The sequence below is a fragment of the Rattus rattus genome, chromosome 16, assembly GCF_011064425.1.
Source record: "Rattus rattus isolate New Zealand chromosome 16, Rrattus_CSIRO_v1, whole genome shotgun sequence".
In the NCBI taxonomy this organism is placed as follows: domain Eukaryota; kingdom Metazoa; phylum Chordata; class Mammalia; order Rodentia; family Muridae; genus Rattus; species Rattus rattus.
In genome coordinates, this window is record NC_046169.1 from 35,787,359 (window position 1) to 35,809,214 (window position 21,856).

The 21,856-nt window shown below is 54.1% G+C and overlaps 1 protein-coding gene across 1 annotated transcript in view; it reads right to left on the minus strand.

Annotated features, from left to right (window-relative positions):
* The window catches only part of Tesc (tescalcin), a 33,310-nt gene extending 17,481 nt beyond the window's left edge, over positions 1-15,829 (minus strand). Inside the window, exon 1 of the mRNA XM_032887029.1 lies at positions 15,669-15,829. Coding sequence (XP_032742920.1) covers positions 15,669-15,726 — 58 coding nt within the window. The 5' untranslated portion in view covers positions 15,727-15,829. The remainder of the gene's footprint in view (positions 1-15,668) is intronic.
* Positions 15,830-21,856: the final 6,027 nt, after the last annotated feature.

Here is a 21,856-nt window from a genome sequence, read left to right on the forward strand (position 1 = left end):
TTGGGGGCAGAGAATATTCTATATCTTGATATGGGCATGAGTGACTCAGGGGTCTCCTTGGATGAGTATGGGGCTGAAGAGATGGCTCAGTGGTTAAGAGCACTGACTGCTCTTCCATAAGTCCTGAGTTCAATTCCCAGCAACCACATGGTGGCTCACAACCATCTGTAATGGGATCCGATGTCCTCTTCTGGTGTGTCTCAAGACAGCGACAGTGTACTCATATACATGAAAATAAATCTTTTTTTTTTTTTTTTTAAAAGGTGACTTTTTTTTTTTTTTTTTTTTTGGACAGGGTCTGATGTCTCCCAGGATAGCTTTAAACGTACTATTGTAGCAAGAGATGACGACGAAGTCCCTGATCCCCCTGCCTCCACTTCCTGAGCACGGGGATTACAAGTGTTTGCCACCACGTCCAAATTTAATAGGAGCTGGGGCCCAAACCCAATGCTCTGTGTGTTTTCTGATGCCCATGAGTCAATCAAAACCTTAATCCATCAACTTCAGAACTCCCCTGCGGAGGGAGGTGTGGGTCCCGAAAGTGAGAATCCAACATGTATGGAGCATGCGCACGTGTATCCCTGCTTCGTCCCAGCATCCCTGGCAACCCTGCAACCGTTCTGGCCCAAACGCTTGGGAAGAACCGGAAGTGCTTCTGACCTGGGACTGTTTTCAACATGTCTTTCTGTACCAAATCTGTACTTGCTACGTTTTTCACCCGGTGGTCTACTGCTGTGCTGGGTGCCCTGAACTGTGTCCACGCAGTCCTCTATAGAGAGAATCTCTTGTGTTCTGTGTGGAAGCTTCACCTGTCAATAAAAAGCCGATGGCCTATCAGCTGACGCAGGAAATAGGAGGCGGGAGTTCCCATAGGGAGAAAGGAACCCTGGGATAGAGTCAGGCCCAGGAACAGCGAGTCAGGGAACAAGCCCAAACTTCTGGCCTAGGCATTTGTTTGTAAATATAGAGTCTCAGGGTCGTTATTTTGAGAACTGGGGCACGGGTTGAAAAGCCCATGGCTACAATCCCCCTGCCTCAGCTGCATCTTCAGCCATTTCTTCAGCACTCATACTGAAAAGGGCAGAACTGGGCTGCACCGCAATTACCAGAAACTCAGGCTATTCTGTGCCGCGTGGCATCTGTACCAGGTGATGGTGTACACATTCTTCTGAGCAGAACAAACCCAAGGAGCAAGGATGAGTATACAAAGCCAGCCACAGAAGCTTGCCTGCCCAGTAACAAAAGCTAGTAACAACCATACGATGGAGAAAGTACCAAACCCCAGGAAACCAGGGTCACCCTGCATCATTCTTGATTTGGAATACTATACAGCCTTGAAAACTTACTTGAGACACTTGATCTAGAATACTATACAGCCTTGAAAATTTAACTTGAGACAGAATCTTATGTATCTCAGGCTGGCCTTGAACTCTCTCCTTGGTTGAGGATAATCCTCCTGCCTTCACCCTCCAAGTGCTGGGACTACAAGCAAGCATCTCCACACCTGGCTTCTGTACTTCTGGGGATTGAATCCAGTGCCTCCTGCATGCTAAGCAAGCACTCTACCAACTGAGAGACCTCTCCAGCCCTTGAAAAACTATTCTGAAGTATCAAGAGTCAATATTTAATGTTCCCAGTGTGCCAAGGCGACGGTCTAACTAGCCAAGAGGATAATGCACGTAAGTGCACAGAAAAAAAGTGTGACGGAGCTCGCAGTGCTGGGACTTGAGACTTGTCTTTAGCCTCCCTGTGTTTCCCAGTTTCTCTCCGTACAGTGCGTAGGCATCAGCCGTGATGACATTTCCTGGCACCTGGCACCTGGCATATGGGACAGCAGACGCTCACAAAAATATTAATAAGTCATCCTTGGCTCAGTGCCATTGTCTGGGCACACGTGGTCTTGTAAAGGACATGCCTCCCTTCCTTTGCTCTCTCCCAGTTTGAGACAGGCTCTCAGGAAACCCAGGCTAGCCCCCAACTCACTTACATAGCCAAAGATGACCTAGAACCCCCATCTGTACCCGAGAGCAGGGATTACAGGCATGAGCTGCCACGCCTGTTAATGCTGTGCTGGGCACTGAACTCAGAGCTTCATGCACGCTAGGGAAATGCTCTACCGATGGATGGGCCCATAGCCCCAGCTCTTCATCCTGGACTATTTGAGACAGGGTTGTAACAGTAACTTGTATTCGCCAGATGTAATCGTCACCTCGGAGACTTGCTGCTGAATAAGCTCACCCTTTCTAGTTCTTTCTGAACTCTGGTTGGCTGGTTAAACTCAGCCGCTCTGGCTCAAAACTCCTCTCCAAGCTGATGGACTCAACCTAGCTTCTCTCTGCTTGGCCTCAAACAAGTCTGGCAATCTGCTCTGAACTTCTGACTCCTCCTCAGTCTCCAGCTCATTCTTTACCTACAACCCGTCAGTGTAAAACTGTCTCAGGAAAACTGCCTCCTCTTCCCCCAGTGCCTGCTCCTCTCTCCTGTCTCTTCTCCTCCTCCTCCTCCTCCTCTTCCTCCTCCTCCTCCTCCTCTTCCTCCTCCTCCTCCTATTTTCTTTTCCTTCTCTTCTTCTTCTCCTCCTCTTCTCTTCTCCTCTTCTCTTCTTCTCCTCTTCTCCTCTTCTCTTCTTCTCCTCTTCTCCTCTTCCTCCTCCCCTCTCTTTTCTTTTCGTTTTCTTCTCTTCTTCTCCTTCTCTTCTTCTCCTCTTCTCTTCTCCTCTATTCTTCTTCTTTTTGTTTTCTTCTTCTCTTCTTCTTCTCTCCCCTCTCCTCCTCCTCTCTTCTTCCTTCTTCTTCTTCTCCTCCCCCTCCCCCTTCTCTCTCTCTCTCTCTCTCTCTCTCTCTCTCTCTCTCTCTCTCTCTCACTTTCAGTAGCCTCTCTTTCCTGTGCCCTTCTCATGAGAGTTGGGTGTATTCTGACTCATCCTGTCAAATCTTTCTCCAGTTCATCACTTTGTCTGCCTCTCAATTAGACATTACTTTCAAACGTGCATGCTGGCTGCTTCCTTCTACAAACTAACTTTACCTTCACTGTTTGGGATTAAAGGTGTGTGCACATCTGTATTCCAGCCAGAAGGGTTAAAGCCGTGTCTGTATTCTTTTTTTTTTTTTTTTTTTTTTTGGTTCTTTTTTTCGGAGCTGGGGACCGAACCCAGGGCCTTGCTAGCTTCCTAGGCAAGCGCCTACCACTGAGCTAAATCCCCAACCCCGTGTCTGTATTCTAGTCAAAGGGATTAACGCTATGTACTAAGGGTGTGTCTGTACTCCAGCCTGAACACACAGACCTAGGCTGCCTTTGGGTGTGACCTCTGGCCAGAGCAGCCAAATTGGTGGATTAAAATCCCTCTACACAGGGTCTCACTATGTAACTCACACCAAGCTGCCCTCAAACTCACAGAGATCCATCTGCCTCTGCCCTCCCAAGGGCTGGGTTCAAAGGTGTGGCCACCTTGCCTGTGCTTCTGATAAGTGGTAAATCGTGCTTCCTAGAGTTTCTAATAACAGCTGGCCCACGTGCGTGCGGGTGAAATTAATTTTAGGATTGTATTTTCTTTAGTTCACGATATCTGAAATACTACCAAGTCGACATGTGACCCACATAACGTAATAACGAGGCCTCAGGAGGCCATATGAATTCTGCTCCTCACATTTCTCTGGAAAGAGTGATGGGAAAGGTATTTCCAGCTCTGGGGGTGGGGTGGGAAGGATCATTTGATGGGGATCCCTGCAGCCTGAGACATGAGGTATGGGGGTGGGGGGAGATGGCAGGGGGAGTTTTGCTGGCTTTATCCATTAGATAAGTTTTAGAACCTTCACCTTCAGGGAACGTAGGATTCCTGCCAAGACCGGTATAGAGCCAGAAAGGGCCAGGAACTGTGGGAGCAGCAGGTGCAGCGGACCCAGAGAGAAGCAAAGGGCCAAACACTGAGAGGCAAATCAGCCAGAGGGGCCTGACCCTGCTCTCCTCAGAGGCTCCCTAAGCTTCCCTACCTCCCGCTGTGCCCAGCAGCCACACCACCTGAATATGGATGTTTGACACCAAGGGGCACAACCAAGCAGGATCTGGGGACTCTCAGGGTACGAGGAGCTGTGTGGTTCAGTATCTCATAGACAGGCTAGGACTCTGCCCACACAGGACTCTCCATGAACGTAGAGATCAGCCCAGGCCCAGGCCAGCAGCAAGGAGAGGCAGCTCTGAGCCCCTCCTTAAGGCTCCGTTCTGCCGATCTGCCTGCCGCCTCCTCCTCTGAGAAAACAATAACACCTCCCACCTCCTGGGAAGTGGCTCCCGTGGTGACATGCCATCTCAGTCACAAACACTATTCACAGCTCTCCAAGGTGGCAACAGCCTTGTCTCCTGTGGATGACTGCATGAAAGGAGAAATGCATTGGGCTGTTCACAGTCAAGAGAGGCCACGGGTACCCTCACTGGCACACAGGGCATTGACAACATCATAGCCAGCACCAAAGCCACCTGGTCCACACCTGGTCTACATGTCAAGTGATGTGCCAGGTGACTCCATGGGAATGGAGCAGGACTCTTGCTGGGCAAGGGGCAGGAGGAGAGGATAAAGATGGATAATGGGTGGGTACAGAGTTTAATTGGTGGTGGTGGGGGGGTGATGGAATGTTCTGGAAACCGAGATGGTAGTTTAGAACACTGAATGCATTGAATTCAACCGAGCTGTTCACAGTAGTTAAAATGGTGAGTGTGTATGTGTATATGTGTATATGTGTGTATGTGTGTAAGTATGCATATATGTATGTGTGTACATATACAAGAGGGTGTACTTGTGTGCACATGTATGTACTTGTCTTTACATACATGTGTACATGTGTGTTTGTGTGTATGTACCTGTATGTGTATGCACACATGTGTATACATAACTGTGTGCACATGTATGTACTTCTCTTTACATATGTGTGTACGTGTTTGTGTGTATGTGCCTGTATGTGTGTGCACACATGTGTATACATATCTGTGTGCACATGTATGTACTTGTCTTTACATATATGTGTATGTGTTTGTGTGTATGTGCCTGTGTGTGCACACGTATGTATACGTAACTGTGTGCATGTGTATACATGGGTGTACATGTGTGCTTGTGTGTGCGTGCGTGTGTGTATATGCAGATACATGTGTGTATGTGGGTGCGCTTGTGTGTTTACATGGGGGCCTGTGGGAAGGGTGAGGTCAACATCTGGTGTCTTCCTCTGTCACTGTCAACCTTGGGTTTTGAGCCAGGTCCCTCACTGCACCTGAGTTCACAGATTCAGTCAGCGGAGGACTGGCCGTGGAGCCCCAGGGCTCCTCCGCCTCTGCATCCCCAGTGCTGCGGATAGATGTAGGTTTTTACCGCATTTTACATGAGTACCAAGGATTCAATTCAGAGCCTTGTGCTCACAGGTGCCACTTTACTGACTGGGCCATCTCCCCGGGCCTAAAATGGCAAATTTTATGTCACGTGAACCTTGGCTCCAATTGAAAAAACAAACGAACAAAAAAAAAAATAAAAAAATCAGCGTCTATGTAGCTGGTTAGAGAAACAAGTCATTAGCCTGGCCATCATTGGCTTGCGGTGCCCTACAACCCCAATCTTCAGGGCTGTTCTGCTGGCTCTGAGCGCTACAGGGAGGCCACCTGGGGCTCCAGACACAGCAGTGACTAATTCGAAGCTAGGGAGGGAGGAACGGAGACTGGGCTTCCGGAGCCTCCTCGCAGGGGATCCTGTGCCAGCTGCCCTCTCTTGTGAGCACCCCTCCTCCACCTGCTGCCTTGGCAACCACGCCTCGGTCGCGCCCACCCAGTTGCCATGGACTTAAAATTCTACCAAGGATGCACCTGGCCTTTTGGAAATGGTTTTTCAAATCCAACCGGGAGCACAGACCCTTTTCATAGAGACTTCGGGCCCGTGCAAAAGCTACCAACTCCCGGGGGCAGAGCCGGCCTAGCCTACGACATCTCTGATACGCCCTCCATTGTCACTCTGGGCACCAAGGGTCCTGCTGGGGACACTGTGGGCTTCTTCTGTACAGAACGCATCCCTGGGGGGTGGGAGGTGGGGAGTAGACACGATGGGTGGACCGCCTTCGTCCTGCCACGTGCCCCGTGAGCACGCTGCGTGCTGAGCGGATGAGGCAATGCAAGACGCTGTAAGAGTGGGAAAGCGCGGCTCCGAGCACCACGGTTGCGGTGTGCCCGCCCTCCCCCCAGCTCTACTCTGCTCTTTACTTTTTGCCTTATAGCAGGAATAAAGAGAGTGACAGCCTGACTCAGGCAGGAGCTGAGCCAGGGCTAGGCAAGCGACAGTTCAGCTCTCCTCAAAGTGCAGGCAGCACACCCACTTCGCCGCTGAGGAGACAGGGTCCCAGAGGCAGTGAGGCTCCCTGAGGGTCACACAACTCCGAACACCACAGGTAGGGCTTGTTCTTCCTGCCGCTTGCTGCGCTCTGTATCCAAAAGCTGAGAGCACCAGAGCGAGGGGCACATTACATTTCTGCATTACGATGGAGCCATTCAGAAGGGTGGAGGCAACCTCCATCCATGCAGACATTCAGAAAGTGGGCGGAATGTGACAGCACCCAGGAGACAGCCGCGCCCCGCCCTCAGAACTCTCTCAGCTAACTTATCTGAGGCTGAATCAAGCGGCAGTAACTTACCTCACATGCAACCTAAACCAGAGTGAAGAGAGAGAACCAGGCCGGGCTTCACCAGACACTCCAAACACGTGGCCACTGGAGGAAACCAGTACCCACCTACATAACCCGCTAAGCTTAGAAGGAACGGCTTTCCCTGGGCAGGGCCGAGTTGCACATACATAAATCCGGCATTTAGGAAGCTGAGGCAGGAGGGTCTCCAGTTCAAGGACAGCTCAGGATGCCAGACAAGAACCTGTCACAGGGAAGGAGGAGGACATACCCAAAGGCCAGAAGCAAGGAGAGACTGAGACCCCACAGGGTCATGAGCTGAAGTTGCCGGACAGTGTTAGAATGGCTACAAGCTCTGATGCCGAAAATGGAGGCTTTAAACCCACTGAGAGACCCACCTGGCCCTGGATCTGGGTAAACTTAAGGACCCCACAAAACACTGACATGCAAAAGGTAGCCATCCACACCCAGGGGGTCGGAGGGCAATGTTTCCGCCACTCCACAGCCGGTGCCGCACGCAGGTCAAAAATGCACAGTGCTGGAAAACATTCCCGGACCGGACGCGGGCACGTACGCACATGCGCACACGCGGCAAAGCACTTTCCACTGAACCTCCCCACCTCAGTCCCAAACTGAGTCTACGTAGGGAATGTTTGCAGACTGATGAGAACCCCGAGAAACTTAACAGGTGCAGAGCACCCTGGAAATCACTTCTGTGGCTCAGGACACACAGGAGCCCTGTAAGAGGGAAGGAAAGCCCCAGCAGAACCTGAACTCAAGATCGGGCCAAACCACACAAATCAAAGCAGGATATTCAAACTCTACAGGGTGAGCCTGTAGACGATTTGTAATTAATTAGAGTTTTAAAACTTTAGTGGGCATCTTAGGGTTAGTTATTACTGCCCAAAACAACTTGAGGAGGAAAGGGTTTATTCAGCTTACATTTCGACACCACTCTTCATCACCGTAGGAAGTCAGGACAGGAACTCAAACAGGGCTGGAACCTGGAGGCAGGAGCTGATGCAGAGGCCATGGAGGGTGCTGGTTACGGGCTTCAGTACAACCTCAGGGGTTGATCAGTCTGTTTTCTTACAGAACCCAGGACGATCAGGCCAGGGATGGCTCCACCCACAGTGGGCGGGACCCTCCCCCATCAATCACTAATTAAGAAAATGCCTTACAGCAGGATCTCAGGGAGGACTCTGATTTGTATCACATTGATTTAAAACTAGCCAGCACAATGAGTAAAGGCTACAACTTAGCTGGAGAGAAGAAGGTAACCTAAGAAAACGAAGCTCGGGCTGGAGAGGTGGCTCAGTGGTTAAGAGCACTGACTGCTCTTCCAGAGGTCCTGAGTTCAAATCCCAGCAACCACATGGTGGCTCACAACCATCTGTAATGAGATCTGGTGCCCTCTTCTTGTGTGTCTGAAGACAGCTACAGTGTACTTAATAAATAAATAAATAAATAAATATTAAAAAAGAAAAGAAAACGAAGCTCGCTATGGCTCAGAGCAATAAAGAAAACATGAAAAAAAAAAAAAGGTCAAGAGGTGTTCAGAAGACAACTACTAGATCCAACATATTTGTAACAAGAACCACTATAAGATCACTCATAGAGAAGCAATAATTTTTGTGATATGAAGATATGAATCCTTTTTAGATTGGAACAGCATAATGCATTCCCAGACAGGATTGTATAAAAAACACTGACACAAATTTTAAAACAGAGCAAGAATAGGTTTTAACAACAACAAACAACAAAAACCCGTTAGACAAAACCTCATCAACAGTAATCCCAAACAGAACACTGGGAGCAGAGGACTGCCTAGAAAGCTAAAATTTTATACCCAGCCCAATGTTCATTCATAGACACCAGCAGAAGAGAGTTCAGTTTATAAGACCCTTGCTGGGAAATCTATGGAAAAATGTATTGAATGAGATGTTTGCCCAAAAGGATAATTAGCTAGCTTGCAGGCTTCAGAAATAAAACCAGGTAGCCAGACTAAATTAAGCACAATGGGAGAGATAATATCTCACTTTTGGCATGCTGAAGATAAGAGGACATTATGGAGTTTGGATGTAAATACTGCCACGCAGGGCTGGCGAGATGGCTCAGAGGGTAGAGGTTCTTGCCATCAAGGCTGTGCTGTGGGGTATGCACCCACACAAGCACTGACCTGCACAGGCAAATATAATTTAAATCACCGTTTATGTTGGAATGTGGCCAGCTGCAGAGGTAATCACCCTGTAATTACAACGATTTAAAAGCCTTAGCATCCTTTTTCAGGTGCATGTTTCAGGTGCTACTTTGTGAAAGGGTGCGGTATCTTAGAGATGGGGCCCAAGTCGAGACACGAAAGTTATTTTATGTAATAGTTTGTTTCCAGGCAGGGTCTTATGTAGCCCAGGCTAGCCTCAGACTCCTTATGTAGTTGAGGATGACCTTGAACTTCTAATCTTCCTGCCTTCACCTCTCAAATCCTGGAATCGCCACACTGGTTTTATGTAGTGCTGGGTTATTGGACCCAGGGGCTCAATACATGCTCAGCAGGCATGCCATAGGCTGAGACTGTGTGTGTGTGTATGTGTGTGTGTGTGTGTGTGTGTGTGTGTGTGTTTATATTTGGGTTTTCTTTTAAAAAAAAAAAGGTTTATTTATTTATTATGTATATAAGCATCCTGCCTGCATGCACACCTGCAGGCCAGAAGATCTCATTACAGATGGTTGTGAACCACCACATGGTTGCTTGGATTTGAACTCAGGACCTCTGGAAGAGCAGTCAGTGCTCTTAACCGCTGAGCCATCTCTCCAGCCCATACTTGGGTTTTCAAGACAGGGTTTCTCTGTGTAGCCCTGGTTGTCCTGGAATTCACTCTGTAGACCAGGCTGGCTTCAAACTCACAGAGATCCCCCTGCCTCTGCCTCCGTAGTATTGGGATTAGTGGCATGCACCACCACTGCCCAGCATTTATTTTTAAGGTATCTACTTTGTTTTTTGTGGTGTTGGGGACTGATCCAAAAGTCTCTCCCACGTTAGGCACGTGCCCTCCCACTGCGCTCCCCCATGAAGTCTCCCTGATGTGTCTTGAGCTCATCTATCACATGAGATGGGGAGGAATTTTCCACTTGGGGTATCACACCAGTGCTCAGAAAGTTTGTATTCGGGAGCCCTCTAGATTTGAGACGGATACTTAGCCCAAGCTTGCCTCTTCCAGCTGTGGCCCTTGTGGCAAGATATTCTCCACAGAGGGCCTTGAGGCACAGCCAGACTCCTCATGAAGGGGCTCTGGGAGGCTCAGTCTCAGCAGCAGTGTCTCTGCCTCCTGCCTCCTCTTCTAGAGGACCCGAGGCCCTGGCATGGCCTCGAACACTTCCTGTCGCCTCGCAAGTGGAAGGCCACTGCTGACAGCACGTCTGTCCGCAAAGGTCATGTTGCGGGGACAACAAAGAACCTTTTTGTCCTAGTGCGGAAGGTAATGGCTGCCACCGATGGAAATGCCCAGTCGACCTTCTGGCTTCATGAATTAATGATGAAGTTGGAGGACGTGACAAGCTGTCTGGTACCCCTGCTCCTCCCCCTGGCCCTGGCCTGCCTTCTTCCTAGAGCAGCAGGTCCCTCTGAGATGCGCAAACCCCACATCCCTTAGCTTAAGGCACCAGAGACCAAAGCACTTTGGGGATATAGGAGCTCATCTGTGCGCACGGCACTGTCTGGCCTGTCATCTAGCCGTCTGGTCTGTGTCACCCAGCCGGCTGTATGCCTGAGCTCTGATTAACCTCCCTGCTACATCCGGGGGTGGGGGCATCAGCTCAAAACAAAATAGCATGCCTGTACTGGGCTGGGTGTGTAGGCCGTGTGGGAAGGAGCACGGGGAAACTCATTACTGCAGGTCCCTAACTCCAGCAACTGCCACCTGCTCTCTCACAGGCAACCCAAGTTTTAAGCCACCCAGGAAGCCTCCAGGAGACAGAGGGGGCGACTCCCACTCCAACCTAACTGCCCAGCACTAAACACGCTTGAACATTCCGTATCCCTCAGAACCGGTGCTGTCATCCCTGAGGCCCAGAGTAACTCAGTACACCAGCCTGTGGCTGTAACACGCAGGTCTCCCCTGGGCACACCAGGGACCCCTGGGGCTGCAGGCTCTGTCCTTTACCTCTGGGGTCTCTGCCTCCCTCCCTCCCTCCCGCTGCACCCCACCCCTGCATTTGAAACCTCACTGGAGGGGCTGCTTTGGACTCCAACTCAGCATCTATGTGACCATGGGCTGTCACACTAGGATCCCGACCCGACCCTCCATGAACTTTTACAGGAGGGGGAGGGGGAGGGGGGAGGAAAAGGGGGGAGGGAGAGAAGCTGCTGGGTGTGGTGGGGAACTCCTTTGGTCCCTGCACTCAGGAAGCAGATGCAGGAGGATGTCTGTGAGTTCCAGGTCAGCCTGGTCTACAAAGACCTTCCCAAGACAGCCAGGGCTACAGAGAGAAACCCTGTTTCACAAAAACAAACAAAGTAACTGATCTAATCTCTTCCCCCATTTTCTAGAGACAGCCCAGTCTCAAACTCATGCTCCTTCTGTTGGGATAACAGGTGCCTGCTTGTTGTCACCTCCTAGACACAGATGGATTCCCATGTTCTTGTACTGAGAGAGCTGTGGGGTTAGCCCCCTTTTGTGAGGCTCCCTGGGAGGGTCTGCTGCTGAGGAAGGAGGCTTTGGCTGACGCTCTTATGCCTTAGTTGGGGGCAGAACACAGGAAATGCCAGCCCCACCCGTGCCAGCTTACCCCCTGCACCTCAGACTCTCGAGCTTCTGTGGGACAGAGGTCCCGCCCATCCCCCACCCCTCATCCAGGGTCTGTACACATAGGGCTCCTAGGCAGTGAAGAAGCTGCAGGTGCCGTTGCTGGGAGGCTGAAGCAGGAGGGTCCTGAGTTCAAGGCCAGTCTACAACGTCTCAAAAATTTTTTAAATGGTGAGTCAGGGATGCAGCTAACTGGTGAAGCACTTGCCTAGTGAGGACCCCGGGTTCCAGCCAGAGTTCTACAAGACAAAGGATTATGGCCCGAGCAATGGCCTCCTCAAGGGTAGAACTCAATAGAAAAAAAGCAGGATCCAGGCCCCCCAGTGGTCCTTGGCTCTCCCCTGTAGAGGAGGCACGCTCCCTCTTCCTCTCCCTTTCCCTCTCCCCACTCCGTCCTCCTGCTCTCCCCCCCATCCATCTGCAGAGCCTCTATGACCTCATCCATGCAATGGGCCAGCAGCATCCCCACAGGGCCCTGGAACAAGTCCTAGTTATTGACTCCCGGGCTACTTGGCGCTGGGCAAACAGCATGGCGCTGCCAATGTTGCCATAAGGGCTGAGCTCCGGCCCAAGGTTCTGCTTCTTCTGACAGCTTCTTGGCCTCCCTGCAGGTCTGGAGACTGGAGGATGGACCCCCTGCCTTTCCCAGCATCCTCCTGTCTGCCTTCAATCAGGAGCTCTGGAGTAGGGCGGGGACTGGGGGGGCAGGGAGCACCAGGCCAGCTCAGAATCCCGAGGGTCACAGCCCTGACCTGATGTCTCTCCTAGGTGGAAAGAGGCTGAGGTCCTCAGCTGCTCTGGAACAGTCTAGGTGGGTGCTCAGAGGGAGGCTTGAGACAAGAGTCAACCAGTTCTCACTGTGGAGGGAGGCGGGGCGCAGCCTTGGGTGTGCCCTGTGGGGGCAGGCGAGCTCCTGAGCTCCCTTCAGGTTTTCCCTGGGGGGGGGGGACTCAGGCTGGAGGGGACAAGGCCTGTAGGGGTTGGCAGTCCTGGTCTCAGCGATACTTTCTGGGTTATAAAGAGCTCAGAAACCCCCTCCCCCCATGTGAGCCTCCCATGGTCTCATTGCCAGCAACTCCGTGGGGACCAGCACATTTTAGAGGGAGGCAGGTGATGGTCTGAGGTGGGAGCGGAGGAATGCGTGGGACAAGGGAGACCAGGTCTGAGGGTATCCACCGAGGCTGCATGGGAGCGGCCAAGCAGGGAAGTTTTCTGGAAGAAGGCAAATTCTCTCAGGGCCCTAGATGGTGGTGGGAACTCTGCCCTGAAATCTTAACCCAAGAGGAGGTGACAGGAAGATTCTCCCATATAAACAGCAAACATTGATCATGATGGTGCAGAGTAGAGGGGCAGCGGAAAGGCTTGTGCAAAGGTCCTGGGGTGAGGAAAGTTAGAACAATGCATCATGGGCAGCGGTTCCTGCCCCAGAGGTCACAACATGGTGGACAACTCTCCCTCTCCCAACCCGACACTCCTAGCTCTGGTGCTGTGAGCAAAACGCTGTCCCTCTCTGAGCTTCAGTTCCCCTCAGGAGAGGAAACGGCCTTATCTGCTTCCCGGAAGATGTGGGTGAAGACCTACTGGGTGTTGTGTAAAGTTCTTGGTGCCTGTATACATGAGCCCAAGTGCAGTGGTGTCCAACTGGCCGTCCGAAAATTCTCACATCATGATCCTGTCCAATCCCACGCCACGTCCAGTAGCTTCCTCGCTAATGTCACCTCCCAGGTCCACACAACTGCTCAGAGGTGACACTCAGGTGGGCACTGAGACCCAGAGAGGCAGTGACCTGCTGAAGGTCACACAGCAGGGATACAGGGACCAAGAGCTCAATAGCTCAATATGGCTCTGAGAGCTGGGAAGCACTCTTGCTACGTCCATCTGACAGGAGAGGAAACTGAGGCACAGGAACACAAGGGACCCCTGATGTTGGTCTGCAGTGCAGCTGAGCCTGAAGGACTGCTGTGTCATCGGCCAATCTCACTGACCAACTGCCTCCTGCCACAGGGCCTTGGCACCTGCCACTCTAGTGTTCTGGTCACTGTCACAAAACTGGCTCCTTCTTAGTTACCGGCCTATCCCTCCCCACCTCGCTCCCCCCGGTTTCCTGTTCCTGGAAACTTAATGCCAATGGGGTGGATCTGTGTGCTGTGCATCCTGTTTGGGAATATTGACTTCTCTGGGTCACCTCCACATCCTCTAAAATCCTGAAAAACTCTAGTCCATATAGATTTGCCAAATGGGTGAAAGTGCTCAAACCATACCTGCCACCTTCAGGGCCTGTAGGACCCCAGGAAACACTGTTCCTGGGGTTGTGGGGACCTGGGATTCTCCCCTCCAACTCCTTTTAGAAATGAATTCTGAGCCCAGGCAGCAAGTGAAGAAGCCACCCCAGCCACCTCCAGGCAGCCACTGAGCCTGAGCATCTGTCACCGTGGGAGGCTGGGCCCAGGAAACTGACAAGGCTCCCAGCATGCCTTGCAGCCCGTCACTGTCAAACCCACAGCCCGCAGGAATTCCCCCAGAAGGCCCTGGGTGCTGCTCCGGTGGGGACCCAATCTGCGGCCAGAATCCCAGCTCTCCCCACACCAGCTGGGACAGCAACTGGCAATAGGTCAAACTGAGTCAGAAGTGGGCGGGGACTCCTGCCGTCCTCCATCACGTGGGCCTCGGGACAGGTTTATGAAACTTTTGGTTTGTGGTCAGTAAAATGAATTCAGAGAGAAAATACAAAAGGGGGAGGGGGAAGACGCTGCCCTGCAGTCCCAGAACTGGGGAGACTGAGGCAGGGCGTGTCCCAGATCACAGCAGCCTGAGCCCCAACGTGAAACCGTGCTTCAAACAGCAGTGCACACTGTGCACACGCGATCACACAGCGTGCACACACTTCTGTTGCCTTCAACACAGTGCGCACACTGCTTGCCTCCCACACAATGTGTATACACTTCCGGCTTTTACACGGTGCGCACACTCTCCTGCTTGCCTTGCACACAGTGTGTATACACTCCCGGGTTTTACACAGTGTGCACACATAGTCATCCCTGTACATATCGAGCACACACTTCCGTTTGCCTCGCACACAGTGTGTATACTTTCACACACTGCACACACACCTGCTGGTCTCCCACACAGTGTGCACGCTCCCGCTTGCATACAGTGTGCACACACTCCGGGCTTGCACACAGTGTGCACACACTCCCGCTCGCACACCGTTCCTCTTGCACGCGGTGCGCACACACTCGCGGCAGCGCACCTACAGTCGGCGCTCGCCGGGACCGCCCCAACGGCGCGCGCCCTTAGCGGGCCGAACAAACGACTCTCGCGGATCCGCTGCACACTTCACATACCGTGTGCGCGGTGTAGACACTCAGCAGCTGGGGACTTCCTATGACTTCACCGGGCTTTGGGGAGGCGGGTGCCAGCCGGATCCCCTCTCGGGTGGGGCTGACTGGGGTCTTTCAACTCAGCAGCAACCTCCTGCCGCAGCATTCCCGGGGCCGCGCCAGCCTCCCATTCCTCAGAGGAGGCAAACTGAGACCAGAACTGACTGGCCCAAGGTCACACAGCCCTGGCAGAACTAACAACTGGCTCTGTCCGGCCACCGAAGCAAGCTGCGCCCACGCGCAAGTCCAGGTCCCCCCGTCGCTTCCGAGCCCAGGGTCAAGCGCGGGGCGGACGGGCGCTTCCCCCACGCGCGCCCCACCCGGCCTCTGCGGTCCGGGGAGTGCGGGCTAGCACGGAGGACTCTGGGCAGAGTGCCCGAGCCTGCAGCCGGGGAGCGGGGACACACGGGGAGGCGGCAGGGTGACCCCCGCCTAAGGTCACCGCGGACCGCGCGGCTCCTCCGGGTCCCGCCACTTCCAAACTTTCCTCCCGGCTCATCCCCAGCCGCAGACTTGCCGGTGCAGCGCGCGCTCGGCGCTCTCCCGGGCTGCCAGCCCTCGTAGCCGCGGCCACCTGCCCGGCTCCGCCCGGCCCGGGAGAGTCTTGGGTCATGTCGCCTCCCGGGCCACCCTCCCACCAAGGCCGGGGTCCCCGCCAACCCCTCCCGGCGACGTCGCCCGCACAGCGGCTGGCGGGAACCCATCTGAAGCAGCCGGAGAAAGAGGCACAGAGAGGGCCAGCCACTAGCCCAAGGTCACACAGCGCGGCGGCGCGAAGCGGGGCCATGAAAGCGACGGTCCCCGCCGGCGAAGGTGCCCAGCCACCGTATGGTACTCACAACCGGTCTTGCCCTCGAGCTCCCGCACCTCCTCGGACGCCGAGTGGGCAGCGCCCATGGTGCGCCGCGGGGCCCCGGGCGCCCCACGCAGGACGGGGACTGCCTCGGCTGCGCTGAGCTCGAGCCGGGTGGAGACGCGGGGATAGCGGCACGGAGCCGGTTCCGCGTGGGGCTCGAGCGGCCTCTTATAGCGGCGGGAGGCGGAGCGGCGCGGTCCTAGCGCTCGCCCGCTTCCCTCGCGGCCGCGGGGGCGGGAAGCGAGGGGTGGGGTGGGGGGAGACGACGCGGTTATGCCCCTGCCGCAACCCCACGGGATAAACTTGCGAGCAGGGAGATCGGCATCCTTCAGTCCATTTTACCGGGTCCAGAGGCGGAGCCCCGGCGACCCGGACAGAGGAAGGGCGTGCGAGTGAGCCTGGTCTGAAAGCCGCGGCCCCGCACGCCCTGCACCCAGGTGGGCGCCCAGAGGAGCGCGCGCCACCGGTGACAGGCGTGGACTGAGTGGAGAAAGTGGGACCCATGGGTCCCGGGGACCCGCTAAGCTCAGAGATAGGCGATCCTGACTGGCCAGTCCTGCTACTGGTCTAACCACCATTCCTCCATCTCCAAATGGGGCGCGGTGAGATGCTCATGGAAGGGATCACAGGGAGAAAGGCGCCGGGGTACCGTGGGATCCTTTGCAGTTGACCAAGGAGGGGCTGGTGCTCCCAGAGAGAGAAATTCAACTTTAGGGCTGTCGGGCTATGCCCTGCTCTGCTTGGTGACGTCCGGTTTAGCTGCTAAGGGTTTGTCCTGGCTGGAAGTGCGGGGTCCCCAGGGTCTTTGACCTCGCTAGTTCTAGTGGTGAGGGCGCCCACATCCTTGGTGCTGGGGTTCTCAGGAGCCCACTCTAGCCAACCCAGGACCTGGGCCCTGGGAGCTCTTGCAGCCCCCGCCCCATCGCTGAAACCCCGATTACCACCCACTCTGGGCCTCCGGGGAGCTGGGTCTGTCCCTGGAGATCCTCCCAGGAGCTCGTCCCTGAAGGTCCTCCGTCCTCCCTGCAGCCGCCCAGAGTTTACGGAAACTGTCCCCACTCCCGAGGCAAAGGAAGTGGGGGCTGGGGGGTATTGCTGTTGAGTAGGCTGGACCACCTCAGGGGGATTCCATTTGCGGCTCCAAGAATTCTAAACCCCAGACAGACCTTTGTTGGGAGGAGGGCAGGAAAGGGCTCCCCAGGTCCCGGGATGTTGGGGTTCCTAAAACTTGCCGCGACCTATGCCTTCCTGCAACTAAGTTTCGTGTCTGGATCCTGGTTAGGGCTTCTTGTCAAAGAGGATCTCCTCCGTGCTTGATCTTTCTGCCGAGACCCCGTCTTCCTCCGGGATCCAGATCTGGGTAGGCCCGTTTTCGCCAGGCTGGGGTGTGGTCGCCAAGGAGAGCCTGCACCTCCACCCCAGGGCTGTGAAGAGTCCTCAGGAAAGGCAGTGACGGTTTGACTGGTGCATTTGTTCACTCATTTAGTGTGTGTTTCCTGATGTCCTACTGTGTGCAGGGCCCCCGACTAGGTCTTTAAGCTCCAAACGGGGATTAGACACCACCTTCACGCAGATGGAGTGGGAGAGACCCGAGGGTGGAGTGGTAACAGCCAGGGCGAGATCTCAGGAGGACCTCAGAGATCTGAATCTCCAAACTGAACTTCAGAGTCCATAATTGTCCCCACCCGTGGCCCCACAGAGACAGCCGGCTCTGGGAAGCTGCGTGGGTGCTGGGGCGGCACCCGCCCTCCCCCTCTGGCAGTGATGCGAGCACTCAGCAGGCTCTGTCCATACAAAGCCTGCTGCTGCTGGTCCAGGACACCACCGCTTTTATTCAGTACTACCAGCCACTCTGTTGACGTCATCAAAGCTAAATTGAGGTCTGGAGGGAGCCTTACGCATGGAAGGCACCATGGGGGCTCCCTCCCCCTCCCCAACACAAGGCTATCTCAGTCACCAGGTAACTAATTGCTTGTCCTTGGAGGCACAGGTCCTTCAGAGGAGCTAAAGAACAGGGGCAGACAAACCTGTTTGTCTCTGTGCCAGCGTGATTTGCAAGTCTGGTCCCTAGGAAACCAGAGGGTGGCTGAGCCCAGCGAGGTTGAGCTGGGCCCTGCCTTTAGCTCTGCTGTGGGGTCATGCTTGCTCAAGTGGGTGACTTCGCCTCCCGGTGCCTCGGTTTTCCCGTCTGTAACATGGCACAGCAGCACTGTCTTCCTGGGGTAGCTGTGAGGAGGGTTGACTAAGGCTCATCTGCTCCAACTGTCAGAGATGATAATCCCCAGCTAAGTACCCTCTAGGAAGTCCATCGGTGGTGTTTGCCAATTCCCACAGTGTAGACATCCCAAATGGCCGACTCAAGCCAGCAGTAAGGAGCTTTCAGGGTCCCCCTATTTTACAAGATTCTGCACAAGCTCAGTCCATGGTGGAGCCTTACCTGCTTGTATGATGTTCATGCATTGGCCAGGAACATGGGTGGCCCTATAGACGGACGGACCCCAGTCTGCAAACAGGTGTATCAGGGGAGCCAGATACTGCTGCAGGGGCCTGGAGGGACACCAGACGCTCCCCTGTTTGATTGGTCGGAGACCCCAGTGGTCTCCCCCCCCCCCATGGATTTGAACTCTGAGCAGCCATTTCTAGGATCCTGTAAGTGTCGGGTGATTCCCCCCGGGTTTTGGAATACCGCGGAAATACTGGATAATTTTCGTGACTTATAAAGACTCCAGGAAATTAGAAGGGACTCTAGGTGCCAGCCAGCTGGATAGACAGACCACATCAAACAGGAGCCCATCAGCCAATTCCTCCCAAGGGCACAGCTGTTCTGATTCAGGCCTGTGACGCCAGACCTGGGAAGCTGAGGCAGGAGGATTGCTGGGAACTCATTAGCCCATCCAGGATACACAGTGTGAGCCTATCTCTGAAAAGGAAGGGGCTAAGGCTGCGGCTTAGTTGGTACCACATTAACCCGGCGTGCAGGAAGGCCTGGGTTCCATCCCCCAACACTGCATCCACCAGACATGGTGGAACACACCTATAATCCCAGAATTTGGCAAATGGAGTGTCGGGAATTCAAGATCATCCTTGGCTATGCAGAGTTCAGGGCCAGCCTGGGCTCCCAGCCTTGTTCTCAAACAAGGGAGGGAGACCCCATGATGAACTCCCTATGTCTCTTGAGTACAGTTCAATGAATAATGGAATCTCAGACTCCACCTTTTGCTAGCCCCTTCTTAAGTCAAGCTCCGATGTAGGACCTTAGGAGTCCCTCCCATCATCCTCAGGGACCTTGAGACAACCCCCCTCCAGTCACCCACCAGCCTGGGTGAGGGTCCCCGTGGGTACTGACCTCAGACCTCTCATTCCCAACCCCAACCCCTTCCAGGTTACAGGACCACTGAGCCCCCAGGATCTCTTTCTCAGTTTCCGGCCGGACCCCAGAGGGATGCAGGTCCATGAGCCAGGGGTGGGGGCTAAAAATAGGAGGCTAGGTCTCCTTGGGGAGGGCGGCTTGAGTGCACTTCTCCATTATTTACACAATTAAAAATAGTGACCAATCACTGGCGAAGACAGGGGCAAATGGAAGCTTGTCCCTGGATGGGCTTCAAATCTGCATTGGAGTGGAGCGGCAGAGAGAGGTGGCTGGAGCCCAGAATCCATTTCGAATCCACTGTGCCTTGTATGGAGCTTCGGGGTGGGGGAGTAAAGGCCCTGAGCTCTCAGGAGCAGCGCACACCGGTGGGTGAATGTAGTTCTCCTCACAGCCGGCTGTACCCAGTCTGTAGGGGGCCCTGAGGAGCCGCCTCCTCCATCACTGCAGGCGGCCCAAGGGAGCTGTCTGATCCCTGCCTCGAACCTGGGACTGTTGGGTCGTGGACCTGGGGGAAGGACTTGAGGCTGCTCGTGCTGACCAGACGGATCCTGAGCAAACACAGCATATACAGGGACCGAGGGAGATGGGACACTGGCCCAGCCAGTCATGGCTGGCTTTGAAGAGGGAAGAAGGGACCAAGGAGAACAAGGAATGTAGCCTCTAAAAGCTGAAAACTGCACCAAACAGCCCCGCTCCCCGAGGCTGCTAGAGAGATACCATCTGCACTTTGCTGGTGGCCCAGCGAGACCTCCAGCTCCCAGAACCAGAAGATAACCGCCTTTACTCTTCTAAGCCACAAAAACAAAGCGAAACCAGCCAAACAAAAACTGAGCTGAGACAGAGTCTGAGCGCGTTAAGACACCCCAGCACCGTGAACACGGTGGGGACAGGGTGGGGCGGTTTGCTTAGTTTGTGTGCGCATGCGCGCGCATTGCCTCCGGTTCTTTTTTTAAAAGTCTGAGGCCTGGGTCCAGAAGCTGCAGTCAAGTGCCAAGGTTGGGATGAGGACATTTCACATCACAACTCTGGGAGGCTCTGAAGCCGACCGGCTGTGGCTGTATTCGATGTGTCCACGGATTTCCCTGACTAAAACGCATAACCCGGACAGTTTTAGTTTCTCTGCAGGATTGTGTGACCATGGCTGCAGTCACCTTTACAGTATCTTTTTCGTTCTCACACTTTCAGCTGTGATCCCGCAATCCCCCAGCCCCCAGGAACTCACCAACTCCGGATCTTTCTTTCGTGTAAACAGAATTGTGCATCCGGTGGCCTTTCACATCTGATTCCTCATAGTGTCTTCCTATTCCTTTCCTCTTCCTGGCTGAATACTATTCCACAACCGGGACATTTGTTTGTTTGTTTGTTTTGTTTATTCATTCTTCATAAGATGGACACTCAGTGGGCTCTGTCTTTTGGCTGCTGTGACTCATGCTGTCATGAACATTTGGGGTGGAGATACAAGAACACAGTGGCGGGACACTCTTCCTTTTCTATGCATTTACTTCCGAAGCCAGAGCCACAAATGTGGCCACAGGAGTTGGGGTGTGTGAGGATACTAGACAAGGAGGGTCTCCACATGTCAGTGGCTTTCCTTCAACCATCTCTGCTAGCATGGCCAATGAGAAGACACCCCCCTTTACCATCCCATGCTGGAGATATGGAAACTGAGACTCAAAGGGGCTGGAGTTCACCTAGTGAGCAGGTGACAGACCCATCCTGGGTCCCAGTCACTAGCCCATGACTGCTGACACTACTTAGAGGTGTCTCCAGCCACCAGGGTGACCCAGCTTGGTTACACGTAGCCTGTGCCACAGAGCCCAGTTTTTATAACTGGAGATGACGCTCCCACTCCTAGCAGGCTGGGCTCTCTCCTAGCAGAGCCACACCCCTGTCCAGGTCTCCATTGGTTCTGATGTAGCCAGGGACAAACCCTGGGCTGCTGGGCATAAATGGGGTGTGATGCACTTACCTGAGATCCCCTCAGGGACACAGTGTGCTGTGTCCTGGTGCATTACAGAGTGCTGGCCCTTTGGGTCCAAATGCATTTTTCCTCCTAGTTTCATAGTCACAGATCACACACATCCGGAGCAGGGAGGGTGGCAGGGAGTAGCAAGACCAGGGACAGTTTCTGGGATGATTACGTCTGTCTGTCTGTCTGTCTGTCTGTCTGTCTGTCTGTCTGTCTGTCCTTCAGCCAGGCTCCCAACCTTCATCTGTGCAGGGGGTGCCGAGGCTATATCTAGAGGCCCAGTGCTATCCTGCAGGGTGAAGCCAGCAGTGTGGGCTGAGCCTGTCACTTCCTTCCCAGCCTGGAGCAGTGGAGGTGAGGGGAGCCCTGCAGAGGGTTCTCCTCCCCCCTCCTCCCTTCTGAGCACCTGCACCCACGGCTGCACAGAGACGCGGGGGTGATAAACACAGGGTGGTTGCAGCATTACGCAGGGTAAAATTTGAAGCTGAGCAGAGAGAGCTTCCCCTCAGGGGACCAGCCCAGGCAGGTGCTGCAGAGCCAACGGCCAGGCCTGGCCACGTTGACTCAGCAGAACCCAAGCTGTTGCTGGCTGCTGACTAGGCAGGGGCAGGAGAGGGGAACTGGCTCCCGGCTGCCCACTCCCGCTGGCACCGAAACCCTCCAGAGTTGCACTAACATAAAGAAGCAAACTCCGCTCCTTCATCAGCCAGAGGGAGGTGTAGGATGTGGGTCAGTTTCACTCAGGGACCCAACGTGGGCTAAGCTGGGGGTCCCAGCTATGTGAGGGTCATAGAGGTGGTGGGGGGATCTGGGGTGGGGGAGGAGATGGTAC